The following is a 22,536-nucleotide window of genomic DNA, read 5'->3' as shown; positions in this document are numbered from 1 at the left end:
AGCAAAACAGGAATTATAATAGGAGTAGGAATCAATAATGAAAGGAAAAAACCCAACTCCAATAAATCGATCTGTGTATTATAATATTAATGTAAACAAAGATGTGTAGTGAAGTAGAATGAGTGAAGAGAGCTACATGTAAGGCGTAGAATGCAAAAAAGAGTAAATGAATCATATGATAAAAATCAAAATCAAGTTATTGTAGAAACATTATAGTGAACAGAGAGAGGGGAAGTATGTGTGTGTCTGTGTTTTACGTTCTCTTGTTAGGTTCGAAGACGTATTTGATCAACGAATCTTTGATGGAAAGCATCTCTGGAAACTCCTTGCTGAGCTTAGAACCATCCATCTCATTGTTGCTCCGTGGTGCGACGATAACCTTAGCCTGCTCTTCCAAATTGAAGTTGGACCATTTGAAATCCGGCTCGATGTAACTCTTGTACATCTCTAGTATCTCATTGTGGCTCACCACTCCTGGATTGGTGAAGTTCCATATTCCCCTTAAGTTCCTCTTCGCCATCTCGATTGAGATTGGTAAGAGTTCGTCTAGTATGGTCATGCTGTTTGGGATGTTCACCACTTTGTTGTAACGTGAGATCTTCGTGATAAAGTTTCGCGGGTTATTTAAGTCGGATGAGATTGGCATCCGCACTCTCAAAGTGCATACGTTGTCAAATTCTCTTAGAAGCTCTTCGACCTGGCAAAAACAGAAACATGAGGATTTTTATGGACAGAGTTTTGAGAGATGAGGATCAGATGTGATTTGGTCATGTGATATTAACTTACCATTGCCTTTGTTTTTGAGTAGAAAGAACCAGTGAAATTCGGTTTGTCTTCTTCCTTAAATCCAATCCCTGAACCTTCTGGATGTGCAGCGTCATACTCGAATATACAACCAGTGGCAAAGTTCATCATCAACAGATCATTCTCTCTGCAAACATCTGCCAGAGTCAAAGTTCCAGCAACGTTGACTCGGATGGTCTCGCATTTGTGAGATTCACACCAGTCAACATTGGGTCTCCCAGTTAAACCAGCGGCGTTAAAGACATGACTTGGTTTGATGCTGCGAATATCCGCCATGAGAGAAGCTCTGTCTTCTAGTCTCCCTTTTCCATACTCGTATGAAATCCCTTGCTTCTCACATAGTTTTCCCAGAAGACCACCGAGCCACCCAGTCTTCCCATAGATGAGGAACTTTAAGGATCTTTTGTCTCCAGAAGCACCAGCCTTGGTGGGAGTAACCACCGTGAATGTCTGATTACCATCCGAGTCCTTGTGCTCGTCAGAGCCGTCAGAGTGTCGGTCACCGGGAATCATCAGCATCCGTGGATGAGGAAGCAGAGCTCCAGAAACATCTCCCCACCACTCAGGGTTCTCAGTGTACCATTCCATTGTCTTCCTCACTCCTTCTTCCCAATTGGTTCGCTCACACCATCCCAATTTCTTCAGCTTCTGGTCATCGAGAAAGTACCTCTGGTCATTAAATGGGCGGTTCTCCACAAACTGAATGGTGGAGTCAGGGTCTATCCCAAAGAGTTTGCTGATGTCATTAGCCACGTCGATCACTCTCCTTTCTCTCGTTGTCCCTATATTGTAGACGTGATTAACTTCCCCTTTGTGAAGAACAACCTCAAATGCCTCGGCAACATCTTCGCAGTAGAGGTAGCTTCTCACATTAGATCCATCTCCGTGGATTGGGAGAGGCTTCCCATTCATGGCCAAGAGGATGAACTTAGGAATCAGCTTTTCAGGAAACTGGTTAGGACCATAAACATTGTTCCCGCGAGTTGTTATAACCGGCAGCCCATATGATCTACCATATGCCATAACAAGCATCTCAGCTCCAGCTTTAGTGGCAGAGTATGGATTAGTCGGAAGCAACTGAGAAGCCTCGTGATTTCCCACAGAAGCATCCTCATCAGTCTCTCCATAGACCTCATCAGTACTCACATGGATGAACCTCCTGATCTGGCCAGTGACTTTACAAGCTTCCAGAAGGACATGAGTACCATAAATATTATTCTTAGTAAACTCAAAGCTATTACCGAAAGAATTGTCAACATGGGTTTGAGCAGCAAAGTGCATAATGGTATCGATTTCTTCAGTGATGAGAAGGTAGTTGACGAGGTCAGCACTGGCGATATCTCCTTTCACAAACTTGAAGTTAGGAGAGGATTTAGAAGGATTAAGGTTTTTCAGGTTAGAACAGTAATCAAGCTTGTCAAGCACAACGATTTTGTACTCAGGGTAGCTACGAACTAGTCTGTTGGCAACATGTGAGGCTATGAATCCAGCAGCACCAGTGATGAGGATGTTCTTGGGCTTATATGTAGCCATCTGCAACATTTCATATAACAGATCAAATTCCAAAATGTAATTTAATCAAACAGATAGACGACACTAAGCAGATCTACACTAATCAAACTCATGAGATTCTAATAGATACAAGGAATTAGCCGAAATTCGAAATGATCAGAAGAAAAAAAGAGGCAGATCTGGATCCACAAGTATGACAAATGTAAGCAATCAAAAAATTCCCCAGATTGTGAGCAGCAGATTCAATGAAAAACGATGAGAAAGCTTCAAAAATCATAAACCGAAAAACAAAATCTCAGAACATCGCTTTAATTGCTTCGAAGATTCAATGAAAGAGATTCACGTACCGGATCGATTTCAGATGAAGATCAAACCTTAAGCTTGAAGAATATATGCAGAGATGGTTTAAAAGGAGGGAAAATTCGAGGAGAGGGGAGAGATCAATGGAAATAAATAAAACAGTGAAGAAGAAAGAGAGTGGATGAAAACGAGCCTCTGAAATTGATTTTTGAGACAGTTACGGAGAACCAGGAGGCTCCCTATATTACCACATTGCCATTTACAAATTAAATGGTTTCTTTTTCACCTGAAATTAATTGTTTATCATTTATAGATTATTATTATTAGGGCCGAAAATATAGGCAAAGTAAATTTTCTTCAATATGTCCGCATGAGTTTCGGTTTCATTCATTGGTATTTTTTTAATTTAATATAAGGGGAAAAAAAATTAAACTTGTGTAGTTTGAACTTTGAACGGACATACATAATAATAATAATTTTTTGTAATACAACAAAAAACAATTTTCTTGTAGTAGATGTTATATATCAACAACGTTATACTGTAGTAGATGTTGAACAAAAAAATTAATTCTTGTTTGTCCTTTTTTTTTTTTTTCCCTTTTAAATTATGACTTGCTTATTTGCTTATAAAACTGCATAACATATTATTAAGCCCATGAGCCATGGCACATGGGGTTTTCTGAATCAACACATCCAGGCCAGGACCAGGACTCATATAGTGTGGACTATAGGGCTTGAAAGTCTAGTCTAACCATTTTACATATCAAGTTCCCCTTAAGTTCAATCATCACATTCAACAAAACAAGACATTTAGTTAGAACAAAACTACCATTAATTAATCAAGCTTCACTAATGGTCTATGCATAATACATCCGTTACTGTAAATAAACAAGATGATTATTTTAAATGACGAGAAAAAAGATATACATTTTACAATTTGGTTTGAATTGGAGACACCAAGTTATTTTTGTTGTCTATCTTTTAGTATATACTTGGTGACTAAGAAATAAATACATATGCACATCAAGTATCTGCTTTAATTATATTCCAGTTCATATATGTCAATAAGATTTGGCTGCTTTATGGTCCATTTCAACCTTTTTTAATGGTTTTTCTTCTCCCAAGCACGTTGGATTATGGTGTAAAGTGTAAACTTTTGCTAGGATTAGAAACTTCTTTCTCTAGTACGGATTTAGTAAAAAAAGCATTTTTCTCCCTCCAACACCACCTTTATTTTGTTTATTTTGGGGGAAAAAGATTACGTAGTTAATTGAAAAAAATCCATCATGCATAGAAACTCACCTCGCTAAGCAAGTGCCGCTTTATATAATTCCTTCCATCTCCACCTATCTCCATGCCAACCAAAACAGTAGAAGATTAATCAATCAGCTTTCATCTCCCAAATGTCTCAAGAAATTGTTCCCGTGGATCCCACCGACGTGTTTTTCTTGATATGGATCCCATCTTACCCGAAGATTCGCCAACCAGCCAGTTCACGAGACCACTCGCTTTTCAGGAACAATATGTGTGGGAACCCTACGACAGCGAGAAGCTTCCGGAGACATTAGCCTCAGAGATTCAGAGGTTTCTTCGTGTAGCAAACTTGGTTGAGTCTGAAGAACCTCGTGTTGCTTATCTGTGTGAGTTCACTCTCGTCTTCCCTGAAGTTTACTTTCTTGGTAAAGAATCATAATTTATATGTTAATCTTTGTCAAATTCTCTTAGAAGCTCACCGCATTGACCGTACTTCCAACGGAAGAGGTGTACGGCGGTTCAAAGATTCTCTGCTTCGAGGGCTTGAGAAGGCAAGTCACTACCCAAGAGTAGAAAACGGGACACTGATTACCTCTAGCTAGCTAGTTTCTTGATTTTTGTTAAGATATGCGTATATGACCGATCATATGAATGATGTGGACCAGATTCCGGACAATTCATGAATTTTCTAATCATATATATCTATTTATTTTGTTGTTTGTCTTCTTTCTTTAACTTTTTTTTTGTTTTTTTGGTACAATTCTTTCTTTAACTTGTTTCCTTGTAGGATGACGAGTTTACTTCGAGAAGAAGAAAAGAGATGAATGATACTAAGGAACTCAAACGTGTTTATCATGCTTACAAGGAATACATTATCAGACATGGTGCATCATTCAATTTGGATAATAGGTACATCCTTCAATTCTTTTATTTTTTTAATCTACTGGCTATATATTGCTAGTTCTAGTTCAATTTCAGCGAGGCAACATTAACCTATGAAAATTTATCTTAACATAGTCAGCGAGAGAAGTTGATAAACGCACGCAGAATTGCTTCTGTTTTGTATGAAATTTTAGAGAAAAACGACACAAGTATCGGTTATGCCTCACCCCCAGAAAGTATACAATTAAACCGGGACGAGGAGATTGCTGAACTCCTTAATATGGACACCTCAATAGAGGAGACCAACAAGATAAATTCGGACGAGACCTTTGTCGACAAAAAAGCCGAGTTGATAGTTGAAAACTGCAAATCCCTGGAGGACGAGAGACTAACTCAAATGTTTCAAGGAGATGATTCTGTCCAGTCAGACCATCTCACCCGAACTGAAAAGGATGACATATACAAAGAGGTGACACATTTAAAATTTATTTAACAATAATGTTATAAATATATCATCTAACTATTTTTAAAAAATAATTTTTGGGTTTTCAGGAAGTTCAAATAAAGAAAGACAAATGTTTTGCATGTGGGTCAATGGAGGACAATGTCAGACCGAGTACTTCCGCGGTTCCATCTTTGTTTTACGAAGATAAGTATCTCGAGACACAAGAAAAGTTGAACAAGGTGGAGATGAAGATTGAAGAAATGGACCTGAAACTCAAGGATGTCGATTTCTGGACTAACATGATGCAAAACATGTTTCCAGACCAAGTGCCTCCATCTATGAGAGCAAACCAAACCGAAAACAACAATAATGACAAACTAAGCCTATAAAGTTTGATTTTCTATCTAGTTGTTTTATTCCTATATATGGTTTGTAAGAGAATCAATAATTTACATTTCAGTTTTATTTAAAAGTTAGATTTTCGGATATTTAATTAATTTACGAATTTCATTTTTGTTTACGAATTACATGGCAGAAAAAAGAGATCTAAATACTATTTCCTCCGTTTCGTTTTAGTTGTCGTTTAAGGTTTTTTCACACAAATTAAGAAAATCATTAAATTTTCTGTTTTACCCTTTATTAATATATTTTATAAAAAATTTCATTGGTCAAAACATTAAAACAGTAGGGATAAAACTGGAATTTTTACCAAACATTGCATTGAAAACCTAAAACGACAACTAATATAAAACAAAATTGAAATCCTAAAACGACAACTAAACTGAAACGGAGAGAGTACTTGAAAATAGAAGAAATTTGACCCATTGTAGTTGATGATTATTTTTTGCGGTGCACATGGCATATTACCACTTGCTTGTTCATGAATTTAGCAACTTATCAATTCTCATCCACATTTCTTTTTAACACATGCGTGTTTTTTTCGATCACGATTGAAGGAAAATTGCGACAGAAGTATTTGCACGTTTAAAAATCAATAAATAATTTGTTGATGTTTACGTGATGTGATCTATTGATTTATCATTTATCATTTATGTATCTCAAACCTTTTCTAACACAATAATTCATCATGACTTGTTAACTTTTAATTCGATAAAGCCTGGTCATAAGTCTGAAGGGCTTGGTTTTGAATATGCTTTTAGTCATTATATAATTTAACTATACGGAGAAATATATAACCTAAGTAATAAAATGTGTCTAGTTTTGTTATTTATATAAATAATAATTATGAGTTCAGAGCGCCACCAAAAAATTATAATCAATCGCAAAAGTCACATAATGACTTTTCTTTTGCTTAATTCACGTGTTTTTCTGGTTAATCTAGTTGATATTTCTACGTAATTTAACAAAAAGAAAATATATTTCTACGTTACATTATAAAAAATCTATTAATGCCGTATACATTTTGTATACACCAGAAATCGAATCGTATAATTTTCTGAAAATTGGATAAGCTTAAGTGCTTAGTCACTTGATTACTATAATGTTTTTTTTTTTTGGTAGGCTGATTACTATAATGTTATAATTAGATAACTCACGTAACTAAAATTAAAAATAAATGTTTTGAATGGTTAGTGACAGTGACTAAGGGCTCGATTTATTTTTAAACCTTTCTTTACAATAAATAATTACTATCACATAAACGTAACTCATGTTTAAAACTGTTTAACCAATCCGCTTAATGAAGAATAAATGTGTCACAAAGTAAAAGTCAAACCCCTGGAATACATATATATATATATATATATATATATATATAAATTCGTGAAATTCGTTAGCTAGATTTAAAGATTGATTGTCCACACGCTTTGTTATACAGATCGCGTGGCTTCGCTTTTAAACGTAGTTCAGCGAAACAGCGACATGGCTTAATCAACTATTTAATCGGTGATATCAATATATTGATTAAGACAAAATCTAATGATTTTTCGGAAAAACGTTAATTTCTTCACAAGTTACTGTTTTATTTTATTTTATATTATCTGATCTCGATCACATATTTGTATTCACTCGCTAACGTAAAGTTATATATAATTTCACATAACGTGGATAATAACTTCACTCATAACGTAAATGTATTGTTCTTTAACTGTATATAATATTGTGCTTTAATTGTAATACTGAGCGTATGAGTAGCGTCTCGCTAGGAATAGGATTAGGATAGTGAAACGTGTTGACCAAAATGAGAGGCAAATGAGATCCTGGAAGAATATATAGTAAGATTATGATGGTTTTCTGGAAAACAAATGGGCTTTGTTCGCTCGAAGGGTTTTACTAACAATGCCCTTAAAAAAAAACGAATAATTGTTGTAGAAAAGAAAGTGTAATTTACGTGTGAGGCCATTGGGATTTTTCATCCGCAGGGTTTTAAGATTATGACGAGTGACTCAGCGCGAGACACATGAGTTAAATCACGAAAGCTTGTTCAATTAGACTAGAGCACACGACCACCAAATGTTAAATTATTATTATATTCTTGTATCATCTTAAAATTCTAGAGTAAGAGAATGTCAAATGTAGACCACACAAAAAAAAAAGAGCTCAAAACTCAACCCAAAAACGAGAAAAATTGATTGGTCAGCAACTATTTCAGATAATCAAGTTGGGATCAATGTCGAAAAACAAAAAAAATAAAGTTGGGATCAACGTTACAGCTCAGGCGAAAACAGAGAAGTCATTTAATTTAAGTGTCTCTTTTAGGCATGATTTTCAAGACCTTTCGAGCCTCTTCAATCTTTTAATTAATGGGATCAAATTTTGACTTTTATAAGATAATTTTCAGATGATTTATGCATGTTTTACTTTTAGCTTAATTTTTTTCATGATGTATATTATTTTAATGGAATTTATTAACACATATATACAAGTTTGCGACACTTTTTTTGTACTTAATTTGTTTGTAAGATAGTTGAACAGTAGAGACTAGAGACAGCCAAATCTGGACCGCATATATATAGTCGTACACATTTAGCCTTTCGCAATGCTCCTTACCTTTTTAAGAAAGTCTTCTTTGAAGTTTCTGGGTTTCAGTTTTTTTTATTTTTTTATTTCTATAAGAAGAAATCTCGTCTCTCTTTTGCGTCTTAATCTGTCTCCATAAGAACAGAACAGAGCAAGAAAAAAAAACAGAGAGTTTAAGACAGAGAAGCTTCCTCATGGATGTTTTTGCTTTCAATGCTTCTTTATCCATGTGTAAAGATGTTGCCGGAATCGCAGGTAAATAACTTTATTCTATTCACTGCTTTATTGTTTTGGTAAAGTTTTAGCTAATTTTGGAAAACCCAATATTCAAATTCCTTTCATAATTCCATAAACTATATAACCAGATCTGGCTTAGGTTCCATTAATATATATACCCAAATCAGTATATATGTCTGCACTTTTCGTCTTCTGGGCACCGAAACAACGTTAATAAGATTCAAATGTTGTTTCTGATCATTTTTGTCGGAAAATTCAAGAAATCTGCTTCTGTAGAGTCCAAATTTATGCAATTCACAAACAAAAGATAGAAACTTTTTCCTTTTGTTAATATCACTGTTTCATCGTTCTTCTATGTTCAGGCAACATATTTGCATTTGGGCTCTTCGTTTCACCAATGTGAGTTCTTTTTTCACTTACTAAACTTGCTCCTTCCTTGTATTAAACAGAGTTCTATGGACTTGACTGATTGTTTTTTTTTCAGGCCAACGTTTAGAAGGATCATGAGGAACAAATCCACGGAGCAATTCTCCGGTTTACCATACATTTACGCTCTCTTAAACTGCTTGATCTGCCTTTGGTATGGAACACCTTTCGTATCACACAGCAATACCATGCTTATGACTGTGAATTCTGTTGGAGCCACTTTTCAGCTTTGCTACATTATCCTATTCATCTTGCATACAGACAAGAAGAACAAGGTTTTGTTTATTGATTCTACTTCTTAGTCACACGGAAAATTTGTGTTTCTTTAGTAACTCTAATCAACATTTTGATCATGGCAGATGAAGATGCTTGGTTTGCTTTTTGTGGTGTTTGCTGTGGTTGGAGTGATTGTAGCTGGAAGTCTGCAGATACCTGACCAGCTCACACGATGGTACTTTGTCGGGTTCTTGAGCTGCGGTACTCTTGTCTCAATGTTTGCCTCGCCTTTGTTTGTTATCGTAAGTTCCCAAAAATGTCACCAAATCTTTTCAAGACTATGCAACTTTCTTGATTGCCTGACTTGTCTGCTCTTCGCAGAACCTAGTGATTCGGACTAAGAGCGTTGAGTTTATGCCGTTTTATCTCTCGCTATCGACTTTCTTGATGAGCGCTTCCTTCCTTCTTTACGGGTTATTCAATAGCGACGCCTTTGTTTATGTAAGTTACTCTACAATAATTGCTACTGCAATCTATGCTTTTTTTCATTAGAGTATTAACAAAACTTGTTGTCTTTTTTCCACTCAGACACCAAATGGAATAGGAACGATTCTTGGTATTGTGCAGCTGGCTTTGTACTGTTACTACCACAGGAATTCTATAGCAGAAGAAACAAAAGAACCTTTGATTGTTTCTTATGTGTGAGGGTCGCACAAAGAAGCAAATCTACAGTTGGGGAAAAAACCAGAAAATATGGTTACATCAAGATTCTTTGTTGTTGTTGTTGTTGTTGTCTACTCTGTGTAGCTCCTTGTGACTATCTACCGGTTTCCTTCTCTCATGGCGTGAAGATGTTTATTCTCTCGGCTTCTGCCATGATCGAAGGATGGAGGTCTTTTTCCGTTTTGATGGCTCAATTGCTGAAGATTATCTGAAGACACATGACAGATTCACTGGTGTGGGTTGTGTTTTTGTGTGGTGGAAATCTCATGGTGCGTCGATAACATTTGTCCATATATTGTTTATTTTTTTGAAGATTATCCTATTTTTTTGTTCATAAGATTTTGTTTCTTTGAGATGGAAATCTCTGGTGGGTTGATTTGAAGAATATTACCAATACATTGTTTGTTTGTTAAAGACTATTCTATTGTTTGTTCATAAGATTTCCACTTTCTCTGTCCCTCCAAGCAATCAAAAACACACACACACAAACCATCTATTTTGAGCAAATGTTTGTTCGTAAGATTTTGCTTTTCCTTTACCTCTAAGCAATCAAAAACACAAAAAACAAAGGAAAGAAGATTTGCATCTACATCACATAAGACATTGATACATACAGATGTTTTTTTGCATTTTCAGAATCTGACCTTTAATTCATTGTGGTTTTTAACTTGTAGTACACGAAACTTCAAGAGACTTCCTTGTAGAGAAAACCACTATCAAAGCAAATCTCTCAGCGTTGTTCTTACCACAGAAATTTGTTTTACCTACAAAACAGCAATGACAAGAACATATATTCATATCTGACAAAAAAAACCAAACAACATTTTTGTTGTCAAATATAGATAATGAGTAATTTAACACTCACTTGTTCTTGAAGTTGAGGATGATGACGCGGATGGCCGCGTTCATCATACAATATAAGGCCGCTAAACCGCGGCAATTCACATTTCTCACCCATCAGAATCGGTCGCTGCCAAACAGGATCAACGGCGTTAAGACTCCTTTCTTTAGCCGCAAGCAATGGTGGCGGCCGCCTTGTTTCCATCTCCATCCACTTAGCTGCAGAGCTCCAACAAAACGAACCCATCAACGTTTTCTTCACTTTGCTCCACTTACATTTCCTCTTTTCCTCCATAGTCCTTGACGCAAACGCTGTTTCGGACGCCCACTCTGCGTCTGCTACTTGCTTCCCACGAGAATTGCGGCTGAGAAACGCTGCAGCTATGCAAAGTAACGTTACCGCAGCCGCTGTTCCGACCAAGATCACAACAGCTTCTTTCGTAGTTAGCTTCAGTTTCTCCTCCAACTTCCACAAGGCTTCCATTGTTTGCTAAATTTGGGGTCTTTTTTAGGAGTCTGTCGTGAGAGCAAAGTATATAGGTGAAATTGGTGAGCTTCATGTGAATTCCACCGTTATAGATTTATTCATCATTATGATAAATATAACCTATAGTTTTTATCTACCCATCAATAAAATCTTTCATCTCAACTTGTTGGTTCATTGTGTTGGGTATAGATATAATTGTGGTATTAAATATATCCGTTGTAGTCTTTGTAACGGAAACTATATAAATTTATTGTGCATACAAAAAAATTAAATCTAACATTTGTTTTTGGTCGTATGATTGTAACGTTTTGTATAATTGTAAGCTTTTGGAAAGTTGTGTTACCTTTCGTGATGTTTTAAGTAAAGAGTTAATCAGGAAGGTAGTCAAAATTTTGGTTCAAAATTAGCAAAAAAATGAATGATCAAATTGAAATCAGGTAAGTAGTCAAATATTGATTAAATTATATTTAAGATTTGAGGTTACTTGCATGATTTGTATTAGTTTGTATTATCAAATATATATAAGCTTGTGGGGACACAAGGTTTTGATGACATCACGAGCCACACAACGTCTATTCATGTTCTTGTTGGGTGGACCTAGTGGACCAGTGGTACCACAAATAAAAGATGAAGGAGTAAATTGAAAAATCCAAAACAAGTGGGTACATTTTGAAAACTCTGAAACAAGTGGGTAAAAATTGAAAATAAGGTAGTATCACGGAGAGATACTGTAAATAAAAAACAATAAAAGGTGTAATTCAAAATATTACTATTAGTAAACAAACCTCCGCTTTATTTATTTTCCGGCGAAGTAGAGAGAATTTGAAGGTTTTTGGTCTCCCTTGAGCTAATCGGAGTTTCTACAGTTGTGCGAACATTCTTCGAAGAGTTTTAAGCTGGTCGATCTCCGATTTGGTGACCTAGGCGTTAAATCAGGAACCCTGATTTGTGTTTTCTCCGGTTGCGAAACCTTCTGTTGTTCGTCGTCGAAGGTTAGTTCGTGATTCTGAGTTTGTGCTCGAATTTACCAGAAATTGAAACTAGAATTGCGCTTCTGCTTAGTATTGAGCATAAGACCTCTTGAAACTTTGTAGATTTTGATCCTTGAGAATTTGGTTTCTGTTAGCAGTTTTCAACGATTCTAAGATCAGAGTGTTAAACATTAAGATAATGTCTGGAAGAAATCGTGGACCTCCTCCTCCTTCAATGAAAGGTGGATCTTACAATGGCTTACAAGCTCCGGTTCATCAACCGCCTTTTGTTAGAGGGTTAGGAGGAGGACCTGTGCCTCCTCCTCGTCCTTCTATGATTGATGATAGTAGAGAACCTCAATTTAGAGTGGATGCAAGAGGTCTTCCTCCACAGTTTTCGATTTTGGAGGATCGTCTCGCTGCTCAGAATCAAGATGTGCAGGGTTTACTTGCTGATAACCAGAGGCTAGCTGCGACTCATGTTGCGCTAAAACAGGAGCTAGAAGTTGCTCAGCATGAATTGCAAAGAATGATGCATTACATTGATTCCTTGAGAGCTGAGGAAGAGATTATGATGAGGGAGATGTATGATAAATCTATGCGATCCGAAATGGAATTACGTGAAGTCGATGCTATGCGAGCTGAGATTCAGAAGGTCCGTGCGGATATCAAAGAGTTTACTTCAGGTAGGCAAGAACTAACGAGTCAGGTTCACTTGATGACTCAAGATTTGGCTAGACTTACAGCAGATTTGCAGCAGATACCAACACTATCTGCAGAAATTGAAAACACAAAGCAAGAGCTGCAACGCGCAAGGTTTGACCAGTCTCTTTTTTAAATTTGGCTTTGTTCATCTTGATGATAATGTGTATTTTAAGCTGTTATTTCTGTTTTGTAGAGCGGCTATTGATTATGAGAAGAAAGGGTACGCTGAAAACTACGAGCATGGCAAAATTATGGAGCATAAATTAGTTGCAATGGCTCGGGAACTGGAGAAGCTTCGAGCAGAGATTGCTAACTCAGAAACGAGGGCTCATGCAGCTGCTCCTGTTGGGAATCCTGGTATGATAATCTTGAATAAGTGTAAACCTTTATAAGCAGTCATCACAATGCCTATTAAATGCATTAGTAGCAATATAGAGTCGATCAATAGTTGAATGCATATTACCAATGTTAAGCAAAAAACATGTTTTTGATCAGGTGGAGTTGCTTATGGTGGTGGCTATGGAAATCCTGAGGCTGGGTATCATGTGAATCCTTATCAACCCAACTATGTCATGAATCCAGTAAGTGATAAATTTTTGAATTTTCTCTCTTTCCCATGGGAATCTCTTTTTTAGTTTTTACCAAGAAGAGCATTGCGTGTGCTATAGTAGATGTAGATGATATGTCTGCACTCACCATAGTTCTGTCTAGAAAGTTTCACACTTTTGAACTTTGAATCTTGGATTTGAACCGAATTTCAGTAGCCAATAGTACAGCCTAAGGTTCGAACAAGTCAATCTGGTGTAAAACAGAACTGGCTTAATCGATTTATTAGACCAATCTCGAGTCAACATGTAATGAAACCTGTGACAGAATATCTAACTGGACAACAACTATCTTCATATATCTCCTATTCTTGTAGTTTTTAGGTGCATACATTTATACACATAGAAGAAACTAATGTGCACATATGATGACAATGCTGGTTCAGGCACAAGCAGGCGTTATTGGCTATTATCCTCCTCCATACGGACAGCAGGCTGCGTGGGCTGGTGGCTATGATCCGCAACAACAGCAGCAGCAGCAGCAGCAGCCACCACAAGGTCATCGATGAAAAAGTCAAAATCGTCCATTTTTCCAGGAAACTCATGACATTAAAGCAGCCTCCCTTTTGTAACTTTGCTCTAATAGTCTGATAGATTGTGAACAAAGCCAATATATTAAAGTGTTGTTAATTAAGAAAAATAGAGGCCACAGTTTTTTTTAATAAAATAAGCCCATTAACAATGGCCCGAATCGAGGCCCATATAAGATCAAACTCCCTCGCACCTTTTAACAATTGGCGGGTGAAATTCTAAAATTTTAAATTCGGTTGATGAACCACAAAAAAAAAAAAGAAGAAGAAAATTAACGAAATTTTAAAAATGAGAACAAAATTTCAGAAATTTGGCGCACATATAACAATTGGCGGGTAAATATCAATTTCGTTTCCCTTTTAATTTCCCAGAGATCTACGCTGTTCCATTCACACAATCCCAGAGATCTGAAACTAAAAGCCATGGATGCTCAATATCAAGATCTACCTCCTCTCAAAAGATTAAGACTGATGCAGCGAGATCTCGAAGCTGCGCAACAACAACAGCTACTGAACCAACCGGAGGCGAAGTCGTTGCAGTTGCCTGCGAAGAAGAGGAAGCAGACTCGTGTTGATTACGACGACGATGCCGAGAACTCCAATCCCACCTATCATTGTCTTCCGGCGAAGAAAAGGATTTGGGCGATTGATCCTGATTTGCTCTCCGGTAATCCTTTTTCGCCTTTTGATCTGAATGTTGAGTATAAGCCTCCTTCCGTTGAGGAGAAGTCAATTGAGAAAAAGTCAACTCTAATGGTTGAATCTAGTCTAGAGGTAGAAGATGATGATGATGATAAAGAGAATGTAGATCCTCTAGGGAAAGAAAAAGTTTTAGATCTCTCAGATAGAGAAGTAGAAGATGAAGATGGGATTATGTGTGTTGTATGTCAAAGCACAGATGGTGATCCATCGAATCCAATAGTGTTCTGTGATGGTTGTGATTTGATGGTTCATGCTTCTTGCTATGGGAATCCTCTGGTTAAGGCTATACCAGAAGGTGATTGGTTTTGTAGACAGTGTATATCATCGAAGAATCGAGAAAAGCTTTTCTCTTGCTGTTTGTGTACAACTAAAGGCGGAGCGATGAAACCTACTAATGATGGTCGATGGGCTCATATTACTTGCGCGTTGTTTGTGCCTGAAGTTTACTTTGAGGATCCTGAAGGAAGAGAAGGGATTTGTTGTAGGGAGATACCGAGTAAGAGATGGAAAGATAGGTGTTATTTGTGTAAGGTTAGACGCGGTTGTGTTATCGAGTGTTCGGAGATGAGATGTAAGTTGGCTTTTCATGTTACTTGTGGGTTGAAGGAAGATCTTTGCATTGAGTATCGTGAAGACAAGAAGAGTGGTGGTATTGTTGTTGGTTTCTGCAATGAGCATACCAAACTATGGGAAAGGGTAAGATTTGTATAAGATTTTCATCTGATCTGTTTAGTTGTGTAGGACTCATATTTGATGATTAATTTTGTTTGTCAGCAACAGGAAAGTGGAAAGTACAAGATTGTTGCCAGAGATGAAGATAAGAAGTAAGAGAAAGCTCAAGGGCCATGATGACCATGCTTTTGCTTGCAACTCTGAAGCTTCCACTCATATGTATTCGATTGTTTTAAAACGTTTTTTCTTCTTTATTTGATTAGTGAGACTGGTCCTAAATGTTTATTATATTTTGTGAAAGCTATGTTATGTTCCAATCTTTGGTCAAATCTAATTTCATCCTCCATAAGAAAATGATGATACAGCAATTTAAATTTAAAAGTCTGATTCAATATCCAGAAAACCCCTATGACCAATTAGACATTTAGACGCTAATGAGTAATGGCAAAGAAATGGCTCCGTTGGTTCAACCAAAACCGATAACCTTCTCTCTTTATACATTTCGTGTACCCGTAATATGGTTAACAAAAGGTCAAAAGCATTGGTGTCACCGTCTGGAAACAAACTCTCCCCGACCATCAGAACTGAAACAACGAACCAATCAGATTGTCTTAGCAATCTAACTATGTTCATTGCAGGTCGAATTTTAGGATTCGAGAAACCTGGAATCTTACTTCACTTATGATTCACGAAACGGGAAAAAAACCCAGAAATCGAACCTAGAAGAAAACAATGTGGAAAATTTTGTAAAAAAAATTTGGACCATTTCTCGATTTATGCGTGTCATCCTTGCGCAGGGGCCATGCTAATCTTCTCTGTATCGTTCCAATTTTATCGGATGTCCCCGAAGGGACAATCACTTAGTCTACTCTGACGATATATAAACGCAGCTTCTTTTCTTCACCTAAGCGATGTGGGACGTTTACAGATTGTTAACAGCTTTAATGGGCCTATTTTAGTAAAAGGCCTCTCAATCTCTTCCTTTGTAAGCCCACTTACATTATTGATCTTTTTCCCAACTTTATTTTATTTTTTTATGTAACACTGTCACAATCACACAGAGCTTTTTATATATAAAAAGCTTAATTTCAAATACCATCATCTCCTTAATCGTGGTGGTACATAAACCATGACCGTTTTGTTTCTACGGATCAAGATTCAAAATTTGTCTTCCGGAGTTCTGAAGCTTCTCCCACGGAACCCAGATTTCTTCGCAGCTATAAATCCTTCTACTTTCGCATCTTTATATTCGACAGTTTCTGGGCAAATCGAAGAACACCCGAAGAGATACGAGCACCACAATGTTGCTACATCTATCGCCACATTGCAACGGTGTGCACAGAGAAAAGATTCCGTTTCCGGCCAACAGATCCACGGTTTCATGGTTAGAAAAGGGTTTCTCGATGATTCGCCACGCGCCGTCACGAGCCTCGTTAACATGTACGCTAAGTGTGGTCTTATGCGGCGTGCGGTGTTGGTCTTTGGTGGATCAGAACGCGATGTGTTTGGTTATAACGCTTTGATTTCTGGGTTTGTGGTAAATGGGTCTCCTTTGGATGCGATGGATATGTACAGAGAAATGAGAGCTAAAGGGATTTTACCTGATAAGTATACATTTCCTAGTTTGCTAAAAGGAAGCGATGCTATGGAGGTTTCTGATGTAAAGAAGGTTCATGCATTGGCGTTTAAACTTGGGTTTGTATCCGATTGTTATGTAGGGAGTGCCTTAGTTACTTCTTACTCGAAGTTCATGTCAGTGGAGGATGCTCAGAAGGTGTTCGATGAATTGCCTGATAGAGATGATAGTGTGCTTTGGAATGCTTTGGTTAATGGGTATTCACATATTTTTAGATTTGAGGATGCTTTAATAGTCTTTAGTAAAATGCGTGAAGAAGGTGTAGCTATGAGTAGGCATACCATCACTAGCGTCTTATCGTCATTTACTGTGTCAGGGGATCTTGACAACGGTAGGTCAATCCATGGTCTTGCGGTGAAAATGGGATTCGATTCTGGTATTGTTGTGTCAAATGCATTGATTGATTTGTATGGAAAGAGTAAATGGCTAGAAGAGGCAAACAGTATATTTGAAGCAATGGATGAGAGAGACCTGTTTACTTGGAACTCTGTTTTGTGTGTTCATGACTACTGTGGTGATCATGATGGAACCTTAGCTCTTTTCGAAACGATGCTTTGTTCTGGAATCCGACCTGATATTGTCACATTGACAACCGTTCTACCCACTTGCGGTCGTCTAGCTTCACTGAAGCAAGGAAGAGAGATTCATGGCTACATGATCGCCAGTGGACTTCTAAACCGCAAATCTAGTAATGGATTCATACATAACTCTTTGATGGATATGTACGTGAAATGCGGGGACTTGAGGGACGCTCGGATGGTTTTCGACTCGATGAGGGTTAAAGACTCAGCTTCTTGGAATATCATGATTAATGGTTATGGTGTGCAGAGCTGCGGTGAGTTAGCTTTGGATATGTTTTCATGTATGTGCAGAGCCGGTGTCAAACCCGATGAAATCACATTTGTTGGGTTGCTACAAGCGTGTAGCCACTCAGGTTTTGTGAACGAAGGGCGAAATTTTTTGGCACAGATGGAGACGTTATATAACATTCTCCCAACAAGTGATCACTACGCTTGTGTAATAGACATGCTTGGCCGTGCAGACAAGCTGGAGGAAGCATATGATTTAGCGATATCGATGCCCATCTGCGATAATCCTGTAGTCTGGAGGTCAATATTGTCATCTTGTCGTCTCCACGGGAACAAAGATCTTGCAGTGGTGGCAGGAAAGCGGCTATATGAGCTTGAGCCAGAGCATTGCGGCGTTTATGTATTAATGTCTAATGTTTATGTGGAAGCTAAGAAGTATGAGGAAGTCTTGGACGTTAGAGACACAATGAAAGAGCAGAATGTGAAGAAGACACCAGGTTGCAGCTGGATTGGGCTCCAGAACGGTGTTCACACGTTCTTTACTGGCGATCAGACTCACCCGGAATTTGAATCTATCCACGGTTGGTTAAGCCTATTGATTTCTCATATGCATGGTCATGAGTATATGACGCTCGACGACTAATTTGGGTACACATCAGATGTTTTTGTAACCATGGAGTATAATTTACTATTTCTGTTTTGTGAAAGACAATAGTTTACGGACTAGAAAAATCTACGAACCAACCACATCTTAGGACTTGTAAATTCTTTGGCCAGTGCTCTGTTTTATTAGCCAAGAGGTCAATTTGCATTAACATTAAAAAAAAGGTTGTAATCCTTTGTTCTTTTTGACATAGTAAAGAAAAATGTCGTGAACTTGAAAGACCATAATTAATCTCTTCCGACAAGAAGATATCACCAGGATGATCCAGGCTTACCGGAGCAGAGCACATTTGGATTTCGTTGAGACGGTTGGTGGGGTTAAAACTGAACTTTTTATTACAATCTCAAATGTGTTCAAATCAGGCTTGATCGAATAATACTTACATTACAAAACGACTAACAAGAGGAGTTTCTGGCAATAGCCAACAGCGCCAATATGCTAAATTCTAAGACATGCCATACCCAACAGCACTAATGTTCCGGTGTGCTGCTACTGCAACCGCGGCGGCTCCAGCAGGACCATATTGGGATTGTGCATGCAACAGCTTAGCATCAATACCCACCTTGTGTTGTGATTGGACATAAGGGTTTGGGTTCAGCTCAGCTGGTTTGGCAGAGTTGCATTGGGTGGGGACAAACTGCGGTTTTGGCTGAGATGCAGCTTCTGTACCACCACGCTTCTCTTGGTTCATGGTGTTAGGATGGAAGAAACAGTTAGGAGATATGGTCTGTGGAGGGAGTACCGTGCTTCTGTAATATGATGTCCTTGCATCATAGGACGACTCTTTAAGGTTTCTGTCATTTTCATAAGTTACAGATGATTCCACAATGCGGCCTGGTCTACCTGTTAGACATAAGGAATGTGATTGACTTTGAGAACAATACTGTGCATCTATTTGTGATATTAACTGTGATGGGAGATTGCTACAATTTTCCACCCCAAAGAAGAAAGCAATTAGCCAATTACTATCATAGATTATAGTTCGGGAATTACCTGATGGCACTCTTGGTGGAGGCCCTATAGGTTTTGTTGAATATGCTGAAGTTGATGGAACTACTCCATTTCTTGAAGGCTCGATAGAAACACGTCGACTGTCTGATGCGTTTAAGCTGGGTTGAGCGTTGGAGTTAACTGCACTGGAGTGAACTGTAGATCTACAAAGATGAAGAGGCAAATATTAATCACAAGTTCCATACTGAATCAACAGAGATGTATATTCTACACCCAGATGAGAAAAAATACCGAGGAAGTGAAGCATGCTTCCTGTCTGGAGGTATGACTGGCCCACTTTTGCCACTATTTTCCTCTAGGTATGCAAATTGTTTTCTCAAATGACCAATGGCACTGCAATGTAAAATTCAATCGTCAGTGAAAATGAATAATGAGAGTGTAATGTCTCGCATTTATTTTGCTACAAAAGGAAGACATGACTATGGTTTAAAAGAAGAAGAAGTAACAACCTAGGATATAGAAAATTTGAGCCTTCAGAGTTCATATAATCCTTGAGCAGCTGCGGATGGTATTCTAGTATCTCCCTGTATATTAGTTCTCTAATATCATCCTTTGTCAACCGTCGTCTTTCAAACTCAAATTCCATCTTAGAGATCGGCTGACAAGAAGGTTCTCTTTCAATCTTAGCAAGGACCTTAAAGTAAGGATCAGCCAGCGCCTGTCAGAAAACATCACAGTGTCAACATCACCATGTATGGAGCTGAAATATGAACTAGAGCTTACTGTACTAGAAGTAAGTCAGTTGTTCTAACGGGGAGGAAAAAAAAAGAATCTAGTAACACGAGAAATGACAGAACACGCACCTCTGCAGCAGTCGGCCTATCCTTTGGATCAAATGCCAACAATCTTTGCAAAAGGCGCAATGCTAAAGGATCTGCGTTAGGAAACTTTTGCGAAAAGGGGACAGGATTTTTCTTCCTCATTTCATTCAAATATTTTCTAGCCTTTTCATTTCGAACCTGAATTATAGACATATTATAAGTTAGGCACGTCTCCTCCCAGCAAAAAAAGAAAATAACTTGGTAATGTGGAAGCAAAGAAAACATACTCCAGCAATGGTCTCTGATTTTGGTGTGCCAAGAAGATCAGTAATCAAGTCTAACTGATGGACGACACTTTTTCCAGGAAACAAAGGCTTCCCTGTTAATACCTCAGCAAAGATGCAGCCAATGCTCCAAATGTCAATTGCTGGAGTATACTGCAAAATATAAAAACTGCATATCAGAATATTGAGCGAACAATTCTGAAAAAGGGGCCTACGCTACCTGAGGTTTTTCAATTTCCAGGAGAGTTCAAAATCCTCCCTGAACAAGAACTATATTCATATGTGGGTTCATTCTATCCCATGAGGCACAACTCTAACTTGTAGATTGCCAGACATATCTCTAACATTCTCTATTCCACATAGATTCTACACCAAACCTATAACTTTACAACCACACGGAAAAAGGGAACAAGAATACAAGAAAGAAGAAGAAGAATAACAACAACCTTAGAACAGAATGATCCACAGAGCTCCGGTGCCCTGTACCATCTTGTGGCAACATAATCCTGGAACAAAAAAGACAAAGAGAAGGAAATTCAAAAACACTGGAGAGATTAAAAGTTAACAGCAAAATGTGTAGACAAGGGTGTATACCGTCCAAAAGACTGTTGTAGGTGTATCATTAAACGACACTCTTGCTAGTCCAAAGTCACAGACTTTCAACTTGCAGTTTGCGTTTGCCAATATGTTCTTCGGTTTAAGATCGCGATGGTAAACATTAGCTGCACCCAAACAGAATCCAATCAATTACAAAGTTTTCGAACTACAGCAAAATTTCAGAGAGACAAAAGATAAGAATTTTCACCTGTATGCATATACTTCAAAGCACGAAGCATCTGATAAAGAAAAAACTGGTGGTGTTCACGAGTCAAATCATCGTTAGCTTTGATGACTTGGTGAAGATCCGATTCCATGAGCTCAAAAACCACATAAATATCTTTAAACTCCCTCTTAGAAGGCGGAAGCATGATGCTTTTGATTTCAACAATATCAGGGTGCCTAAGAAGCCGTAGAAGCTTAACCTCACGGAGGATACGGAGAGCATCAGAGACATGTTCAAAGACATCATTAATCTTCTTTATCGCAACTTTCTCTCCTGTGTGTGTATCAATAGCTGCACAAACAACTCCATAGCTTCCTTTCCCAATGACTTCAAGAATCCGATAACGGTTTGCATCACCATACTCAGTGAAAAACTCCATCTCTTTCATGTTCTGAAACATAGCATTAGCACATAAATGATCAAAATCCAGTAAAACTATGCCAAGAAAAAGGAATCATAAGAAACCAACCTTCTTCTCCTGACTCTGTTGCATCCTCTTTAAACTCAAAGAGTCTCTTCCCAGATTATACACAAGGAACACAAAGAGCAAGATATAAAAAAAGATGACCAAATATTTCACACCAGAAGATCAATACCGCTCAACAACTCTATCGTCTTCCTCAATTTCAAAAATCCAATTTAATAAAACCCCTCAATGATCTCTCGGTAGAGATCGCAATAAAAAATGAAGTAATCAAAGAAAATGGCAATTCTTCGACTCACAAATCAAAAAAATCCCAGAAAGCAAAACCCGATCGAGATTTACCAGAAAACCCTAGATTCTCTCACAAGAACTCCGAAAACCAGAGGACTCTACAGAGATGAGAAAATCTAGAGATCCTCAAGATTCAGCGATCGGAGAAAAGACGGATTGATAAAAAGGAATCTGAAGATCAGAAATGTGATTTATATAATACAACCAATGTGATTTCTTTCTTTTCTTTAATTTCCGTGTATTCTAATTTTGTTGTTTCCTCAAAAAAAAATAATAATTGATTTTCCTAAATTTAGCAATTTTCGTGGTACTTATTGGGGTACGGGGGACACAGGTCACGAGGAATTTTATGGCAATATCGTAATTTCTACAACTCTGAGGGTTTAAAAGAGTTTGGTTAGGTCCACTGTCGGTGATCTTTTTGAAATTGACCCGTTGTGAGGCAACTACCGATCGACCGGTTTTACTATTTAACTATTTCTATGTTGAACTCTCAAATTATTTCATTAATAAAAATTCAACCATTAATAAAAATTCAACCAC

The 22,536-nt window shown here is 37.7% G+C and overlaps 8 protein-coding genes across 11 annotated transcripts; 5 read left to right on the top strand and 3 right to left on the bottom strand.

Annotated features, from left to right (window-relative positions):
- Window positions 1-57: 57 nt before the first annotated feature.
- LOC9321123 (trifunctional UDP-glucose 4,6-dehydratase/UDP-4-keto-6-deoxy-D-glucose 3,5-epimerase/UDP-4-keto-L-rhamnose-reductase RHM3) lies at window positions 58-2,851 on the bottom strand. Of its 2 annotated transcripts, XM_021030978.1 has the most exons (3): window positions 2,664-2,851; window positions 787-2,337; window positions 58-697 (listed from the first exon to the last, which is right to left on the bottom strand). In XM_021030978.1, exons 2-3 carry the CDS (start codon window positions 2,335-2,337, stop codon window positions 254-256), a joined length of 1,995 nt encoding a protein of 664 aa, XP_020886637.1. In that variant the 5' UTR covers window positions 2,664-2,851; the 3' UTR covers window positions 58-253. The 2 variants fall into 2 exon arrangements, with proteins under 2 accessions (XP_020886637.1, XP_020886636.1); XM_021030977.1 differs by lacking the exon at window positions 2,664-2,851 and having other exon boundaries at window positions 787-2,346.
- A 404-nt stretch (window positions 2,852-3,255) lies between these two features.
- Window positions 3,256-5,703, top strand: LOC9321122. Its single transcript, XM_021030381.1, is given in 6 exon segments — window positions 3,256-4,055; window positions 4,058-4,295; window positions 4,342-4,421; window positions 4,658-4,779; window positions 4,888-5,221; window positions 5,305-5,703. Coding segments are annotated over 6 exon segments (1,092 nt in total). The 5' UTR covers window positions 3,256-4,019; the 3' UTR covers window positions 5,587-5,703.
- Window positions 5,704-8,188: 2,485 nt separating this feature from the next.
- LOC9318959 (bidirectional sugar transporter SWEET2) lies at window positions 8,189-10,226 on the top strand. The gene is made up of 6 exons (XM_002885009.2): window positions 8,189-8,431; window positions 8,776-8,812; window positions 8,898-9,114; window positions 9,199-9,357; window positions 9,437-9,556; window positions 9,644-10,226. Exons 1-6 carry the CDS (start codon window positions 8,371-8,373, stop codon window positions 9,758-9,760), a joined length of 711 nt encoding a protein of 236 aa, XP_002885055.1. The 5' UTR covers window positions 8,189-8,370; the 3' UTR covers window positions 9,761-10,226.
- LOC9321121 lies at window positions 10,184-11,496 on the bottom strand. Its single transcript, XM_002882846.2, has 2 exons — window positions 10,644-11,496; window positions 10,184-10,542 (listed from the first exon to the last, which is right to left on the bottom strand). Exons 1-2 carry the CDS (start codon window positions 11,100-11,102, stop codon window positions 10,495-10,497), a joined length of 507 nt encoding a protein of 168 aa, XP_002882892.1. The 5' UTR covers window positions 11,103-11,496; the 3' UTR covers window positions 10,184-10,494.
- Window positions 11,497-11,768: 272 nt separating this feature from the next.
- Window positions 11,769-14,026, top strand: LOC9321120 (protein FLX-like 1). 2 transcript variants are annotated; one of them, XM_021030679.1, is made up of 5 exons: window positions 11,769-12,097; window positions 12,232-12,892; window positions 12,975-13,138; window positions 13,277-13,362; window positions 13,773-14,026. In XM_021030679.1, the coding sequence occupies exons 2-5, from the start codon at window positions 12,276-12,278 to the stop codon at window positions 13,893-13,895; spliced, it is 990 nt and encodes a 329-aa protein (XP_020886338.1). In that variant the 5' UTR covers window positions 11,769-12,097; window positions 12,232-12,275; the 3' UTR covers window positions 13,896-14,026. The 2 variants fall into 2 exon arrangements, with proteins under 2 accessions (XP_020886338.1, XP_020886337.1); XM_021030678.1 differs by having other exon boundaries at window positions 11,771-12,097; window positions 12,235-12,892.
- A 101-nt stretch (window positions 14,027-14,127) lies between these two features.
- On the top strand, window positions 14,128-15,652 carry LOC9321119 (protein Jade-1). 2 transcript variants are annotated; one of them, XM_021030677.1, is made up of 2 exons: window positions 14,128-15,314; window positions 15,399-15,652. In XM_021030677.1, the coding sequence occupies exons 1-2, from the start codon at window positions 14,340-14,342 to the stop codon at window positions 15,444-15,446; spliced, it is 1,023 nt and encodes a 340-aa protein (XP_020886336.1). In that variant the 5' UTR covers window positions 14,128-14,339; the 3' UTR covers window positions 15,447-15,652. The 2 variants fall into 2 exon arrangements, with proteins under 2 accessions (XP_020886336.1, XP_002885053.1); XM_002885007.2 differs by having other exon boundaries at window positions 14,218-15,314; window positions 15,393-15,652.
- Window positions 15,653-16,038: 386 nt separating this feature from the next.
- LOC9318958 (pentatricopeptide repeat-containing protein At3g14730) lies at window positions 16,039-18,500 on the top strand. The gene has a single exon (XM_002885006.2). It carries the CDS (start codon window positions 16,420-16,422, stop codon window positions 18,376-18,378), a length of 1,959 nt encoding a protein of 652 aa, XP_002885052.1. The 5' UTR covers window positions 16,039-16,419; the 3' UTR covers window positions 18,379-18,500.
- A 211-nt stretch (window positions 18,501-18,711) lies between these two features.
- LOC9318957 (mitogen-activated protein kinase 19) lies at window positions 18,712-22,259 on the bottom strand. The gene is made up of 10 exons (XM_021030675.1): window positions 21,748-22,259; window positions 21,261-21,669; window positions 21,050-21,177; window positions 20,902-20,961; window positions 20,459-20,608; window positions 20,214-20,369; window positions 19,860-20,068; window positions 19,642-19,743; window positions 19,393-19,553; window positions 18,712-19,242 (listed from the first exon to the last, which is right to left on the bottom strand). The coding sequence occupies exons 1-10, from the start codon at window positions 21,769-21,771 to the stop codon at window positions 18,845-18,847; spliced, it is 1,797 nt and encodes a 598-aa protein (XP_020886334.1). The 5' UTR covers window positions 21,772-22,259; the 3' UTR covers window positions 18,712-18,844.
- Between the last annotated feature and the right edge of the window lie 277 nt (window positions 22,260-22,536).

This window comes from Arabidopsis lyrata (genome assembly GCF_000004255.2).
Source record: "Arabidopsis lyrata subsp. lyrata unplaced genomic scaffold ARALYscaffold_3, whole genome shotgun sequence".
Taxonomy (NCBI): Eukaryota; Viridiplantae; Streptophyta; class Magnoliopsida; order Brassicales; family Brassicaceae; genus Arabidopsis; species Arabidopsis lyrata.
This window is presented reverse-complemented; position numbering and strand designations above follow the sequence as displayed.